The sequence below is a fragment of the Oncorhynchus masou genome, chromosome 5, assembly GCF_036934945.1.
Source record: "Oncorhynchus masou masou isolate Uvic2021 chromosome 5, UVic_Omas_1.1, whole genome shotgun sequence".
NCBI classification, from domain to species: domain Eukaryota; kingdom Metazoa; phylum Chordata; class Actinopteri; order Salmoniformes; family Salmonidae; genus Oncorhynchus; species Oncorhynchus masou.
In genome coordinates, this window is record NC_088216.1 from 48,780,433 (window position 1) to 48,786,432 (window position 6,000).

The window sequence follows — 6,000 nt, forward strand, 5'->3', positions numbered from 1 at the left end:
TTAAAATATATGGAATAGCTAGGATTCCCTGAGCGGTTTGAGAACCCTTACTAGACAAATCTGGAGAATTGCCCTATTTGATTTTATTACAGTTTTTTAATACACAGATGGTGCTCTTTAGTTCGGTCAGTGCTATCAGAGCGGAAACAAAGATCACAATCATCGTCACTTCCGTGAAACTAAACGTAAACAAAGATGGTGGATTGTGAAAATACTACTCACACAGAAAACAAAATGAAAAAATTGGAATTGTTGAATATATTTCTCACCGAGAAATTAACCACGGCTGCCAATGAGATATTTGGGGCTGTGAAGGGTACTATAGTTGAGTACCAGACAGAAATCGTTCGCTCCAAGGAGGAGAACAATCATCTCCGAAAGCTGCTGGATATCGCTGTTCAGCGCGTTCTACTTCAAACAGGTATAGTAGCTAGTTAGCTAAATGAACGCTAGGCCAACCAACCTATTTTTATTTCTCAAAATGAGGGAATTTGTTTGTTGTTGGACTTCATGAATTAATCTATTGAAAATATATTACAATAATTTGTTTATACGATATTGCTAAGTATTTGAGAAAATGAAAAGCCTACTAACGTTAGATACCGACCCTACCATTACGCTTGTTTACACTGAGCTGCTACTCTGATTTAAGAGCCCTCGCGTCTGAGTGTGCCAGTGGGCCGGATAACTGATGAATTTACGAACGCTCTACACCCGTTAAATAGGTATGATGTCAGTAAGCATAGCGTAATTTAAATTGTTGCCAGCAGCACAGTTAGTCACCAATGCTCTGTATAACACGAAAACAGCCAAACCAACTCTGCTAGGGTGAGTAAAATGGTCAGTCTGGGGTGTTCTCACATTACGTGTCTGGAAGTAGCTAGCCAGTTAGCTTGGGTGTTTGACTGAGTTTGAGGTCAGAGAGCTCGGCTCAACCTTCCTCCCCGGCCAGAGCGTCCAGTGTGCGCTCTGAATGCTCCGTGAGCTAAATTTACGAACGCCCAGAGCGCACTCTGGCACTCCAGTTTGAATTGACTAACACACTCTAAGACACCTTATGTAACGGGTGGGTCTAATCCTGAATGCTGATAGGTTAAAACCGCATTCCATCCGGTGTCTTTTATTTAACAAAGTTCTCACCAGCAAACGCTATTACGTTAAAATGCCTATTTACTCTATTCCATCTGATAGCACAATCCACTGTCTCATCAGCCCAGCCAGACAATTTATTAACTTGATCTCCACTATAAGAAGCAGCTAGATATTATCTCACATTTAGTTTAGACTAACATTTCGTTTTCAACAGCAGAGACTTGTATAAACCTAGCTGTCTGTGTCTGACATTTGCAACATTGTTTCAATATTTAAATTCGATCTCCAGATGTCCCATAATAATGAACGTGTCGGGATGAGACAGACAGGCAGGCAGCTTTTCTCAGCCATATATCAGAATAATTGTTATGGATATATATACAAAGAACTATCAATAGAAAACTGGTAGTTTACTGTCTTTCCAGCTTCAGTGAGAATTGATTGTGTTTGCTGAAATAGAATTGCCTGTACCAGACTTTCTTAATTTCTTTTCCCTCTAGACTGTCATACTATCCATCTCACTGAAGATGCATCTTCACCTGAGCAGCAGCATCGTGAGCAGGAGTGGACCCCCGGTCTAGGCCAGGAGGACCCAGAGCCCACACAGATTAAAGAGGAACAGGAGCTCAGAAACAGTCCAGAGGAAGAGCAGCTTCAAGGGCTGGAGTCTGAAACCGAAGGAGAATCCATATATACGCCTTCTTTTGTGAAAAGTAACTGTGATCAGGACCCACCTCCACATCTTCCCCAAACTGTGAACAACAGAGAAGGAGACTCTTTAGCCAGAACCATATCTAATAATCATATCAAAATAGAGAATGAAGGAGAAGGCTACAGCACATCAGAACCAACCAGTGACTTACAGCACGTCTTCACCGTGAATTCAGACTGTCTTGCAGCTCGGAGTGAAAACAGTGCCCAACCCAATATCAACAATAGAATTCAGAGAGGACTCTCAGAATATGAGGCCCCACAGCCACAGGCAACATATGAAAGAGAAAGTATTGGTCTACACATACATGTTAGAGACCAGAACACCACCAAGCTGCCTCAACAGAGATCCCCCTATCAAGCCCAAGGCATACAGAGTGTGTATCCTTGCCGTGAGTGTGGGAAGTGCTTCAATTTCTCTTGTCAGTTAGAAGTCCACATGCGATGGCACAGCAAGGAAAGACCATTCAGCTGCTCTGTGTGTCGAAAAAGCTTCACCACCATCAGCCTGTTGAGGAGACACCACCGCATTCACACTGGAGAGAAACCCTACCGCTGTCACATCTGTGGGAAATGTTTCAATCAGTCGGCTCACCTGAACACCCACTTTAAAATTCACCCAGGGGAGAGACCACACAGCTGGAAAATGTCTCAGTCAAAACGTTAACAGCAAAGACATCTACACTCAGAAGGGAGAGTAACATGTACAGTCCTGTGTGGCTCAGTCGGTAGAGCATGGCGCTTGCAACGCCAAGCGTCGTGGGTTCGATTCCCACTGGGGCCACCCATATGTAAAAGTAGTGGCCCCAGCCGACTTGTAAGTCGCTTTGGACAAAAGCGTCTGCTAAATGGGATATATATCTGGGCAGTAGAACTATTGTCCAGGATTTAAGACACTAGAAGAACCCGTGATTGATGTTTGAACAATGCATTACAATACATTGAGGACTGGTGCTGTTATTCTTTTGTAATTATATTAGATGCAGAGGGTAGAAAATCCATCTTATTCAACCTAACTAGATGCAATCAATCAATTAATTAGATCATCCTTATCTATTTCCCTTTAGGACTTGGACCTGACTGCTGGGCTGTATGACTAGCCTATTAGGGTCTTGCCACAGTTATCCTTATCCCTAATGATAATAATACATGGGACTTTAAGAACCTTTCAGAAACCATAAGAACACTGCACACCAAAGAGTATGAAACAAGACAATAAAATGAATAAAAGCTACTTATCTTAGGCTAGGGCTGAGTAAGGGTGAGCTAAGCTTAGGGGAATGCGAGACTAAACAAGTAGGCTTTGATATTGTTTTTGAAAATGGCGATGGAGTCTGAATTGCAGGTGGCTTGGGGGGGGGAGGATTTCCAAAGTTTGGGGGCAGCGGTGCTAAAAAAAAAAAAATTTTGCAACCAGGAAATGGCGGAGCAATTTCTACATAGTGCATCTTTAACGGTTTTAATAAATAATTGGTCTGTTTCAAGTCAGGATGACTATTTGTGCAATCTTCTACCATCCAGGCAGCAGCAATATGTGTGGGTGTAGTATTGTGTCAAGTGTGTACTGTGGTGGCATCTTCTGTATATAAGAATCTCACTGTTACACTATTCGTACTATTACCAAAAGTCCTACCCAATTTCATTTACGGCAAGGGAAAAAGGCTTTCCCAAAATAACCTTTGTTCAAAAAAACATTTTCAACATCTGTTTTATTAAACTATTACATTTTGTGCAACACAGTCAAAATAGATTTGACATATTTCAATATTTCAACAAAGAGCCCCCTTCTCAAACCACACACATTCAAGCAGTCACGTACACATTTTCAAAACATGCAATTTGAATTAATCCAGTAACAGGTCTTTGTTAGACACACCACTCTGTGGCTCCCCACAATGTTATGCAAGTTCATGCATTCATTATTGTCTACCTTTTTCAACCTTAAGCAGTGACTTCTGAGATACAGTATGTGTATAATTCTAGATATCAGTTAGTACTTTTCAAATCTAGTTTAAATCGATACATTTTCCCCACACATATCACGATTTCTCCAGTTTGTGAATCAAGCTCATATGCCTTCTAAGGGATCCCATCCGATTGAAGCGTTTGCTGCATTCATGGCATGGATGCGGTTTCTCCTCTAGGTGAGTCTTCATGTGCACTGTCAGGGCTTCACTCACAGCGAAGGCCTTGCCACATTCTTCACAGCGATGCGGTTTCAATCCTGTGTGACTTGTCATATGTGTGGTCAGGGATCTCTTCACAGGGAAGCCCTTTCCACAAACATGGCAACGATGTGGCTTCTCCTTTGTGTGTGTCCTCAGGTGCATCTGTAAGCTTCCTTTTCGACTGAAATGTTTACCGCAATCTTGACACTGAAATGGTTTCTCCCCAGTATGAATGACTTGGTGTGTTTTTAAAATGAATGATGTTTGAAAGCGTTTTCCACACACAGGACACTCAAATGGTCTCTCACCGGCATGAGCCCTCACAATATGCACTTTCAGGTTCGCCTTATTAGTGAAACATTTACCACACATCTGGCAAAAAGGTTTGGCTCCAATGTGTGTTAGTAGGTGATCCAGCATGCTGTCTGTGGACTCAAAGCCATTTCCACATACACCACAGACGTGATCTTTATCCTTTGCATGCATTCGCACATGATTGATTAAATGATTTATGAAGTCAAAAGACTTTTCACACACTTTACAAAAACACGGTGTGGCTAGTCTTTGGCGGCGTGATTTCGTACGGCATGGAAACATCTTATTATCTTGAGAAGTGGTTTGGGTGTTGTTAGATTGTAATGGTTGTAGCCCTGATGGTAGTCCTCCACTGTCCACCCCATCGTCACTTTCACTGTTTTCAGTCTGAGCTGCAGAACTGTCAGGATTTACTGCAGAGAGGGACTGAGAGTCACTGGTTGGTTCCCAGTGAGACCCACCATAACACTCTTCACCAGGTTCTGTTTTGATCTCTCCTGTTGTGTTGATCGATAGTGAGTCCCTCTCTCTGTTCTCCACTATTTGGATGTGGTAAAGATGTGGCTCAGGTGGTTTCTGATTACAGTCCCTCAAAATGGAGTCTTTGGTTATTAACTCCTCCCTCTGACTGGTCCCAAACTCCCCTGGTTCCTCTTTAACCTGCGTGGGCTCTTGGTCCCCCTGGTCCAGACTGGGGCTCCACTCCTGCTCATGGTGCTGATGCTCAGGGAGAAGCTCTTTGGAGAGAGTGAGATGGAGTGGGTCTGGAGGGAAGAACAAAAACATAGCTAACTCACATATGCTGACATGAGACATACAATCTAAATATAATTAGACTATATGCCCTGACACAAGTTCCAGATGCTTATTGATAATTTCCTTTGATTTCTGTGACCAAATCATCACAAAAATAAATATTTGTATGAGACTTGATGTATAGCTTTAAAAGAAAATGTCTTGGCCATAGCAATCCTAAATTAAATTTCACATCATAATGTGAATGGAATACACTCTCCACTGCTAAGCCCTTTGGAAGGCACATCAGACATATATAGACGGAATGTGGCTTTAGTTAAAGTTAAAGAAAATCAGTAAACTGCAAACCTGCTTTCGGTAACTGAGGTTGGAAAGCGATATCGAACAGCGATCGTAAACGGTCGTTGTCCTCCTTTGAACGGGAGATTTCTTCCTGGTAATCCGTTATTGTTTTTTCCACGGCCCCAAATATTTCAGCAGCAGCCGCTCTTAGCCGCTCACTGACAAATAGGTGTAACAACTGTAGTCTAGACATTTTCTAAAGAAGCAGTTGACCTCCTATGTCCGATACAGTAAAGTGTATACCATTGATATCATACAGATAAGGGTTTGCTCCAATGGCTGTATATTTGCTCCCTTTGAGTCAGTCGGTGATGTTGCCTACACGACGTTGAAAGTATTTGTATTACCGCCACCTACTGTGCAGGCATGCCAGGACTCTGCACTGTTGGTTTGTGTGATCTGATCTATGGATGAGACTGAACAACACATTTTCTACCCAGGTGCCTATTTTTATAAACGCCATACATACGCACAAAACATGTGTGCGCTAGTTTTCGCAAAAGTTGGAATTTATAAAAACTTGAGGTGAGAATGTGCTTATCCTCCTGCAAACGTAAGCACAGTTTTAAGTGGTTGAAGTATTGCACGTCTGAATACTGTAATGTCAAATTTCTCG

The 6,000-nt window shown here is 42.2% G+C and overlaps 2 protein-coding genes across 2 annotated transcripts; one reads left to right on the forward strand and one right to left on the reverse strand.

Moving 5' to 3' along the window:
• Positions 1-185: 185 nt before the first annotated feature.
• Positions 186-3,291, forward strand: LOC135539746 (gastrula zinc finger protein XlCGF48.2-like). Its single transcript, XM_064965838.1, has 2 exons — positions 186-421; positions 1,593-3,291. Exons 1-2 carry the CDS (start codon positions 196-198, stop codon positions 2,468-2,470), a joined length of 1,104 nt encoding a protein of 367 aa, XP_064821910.1. The 5' UTR covers positions 186-195; the 3' UTR covers positions 2,471-3,291.
• Positions 3,292-3,499: 208 nt separating this feature from the next.
• LOC135539745 (zinc finger protein 239-like) lies at positions 3,500-5,714 on the reverse strand. The gene is made up of 2 exons (XM_064965837.1): positions 5,391-5,714; positions 3,500-5,050 (listed from the first exon to the last, which is right to left on the reverse strand). The coding sequence occupies exons 1-2, from the start codon at positions 5,575-5,577 to the stop codon at positions 3,843-3,845; spliced, it is 1,395 nt and encodes a 464-aa protein (XP_064821909.1). The 5' UTR covers positions 5,578-5,714; the 3' UTR covers positions 3,500-3,842.
• Positions 5,715-6,000: the final 286 nt, after the last annotated feature.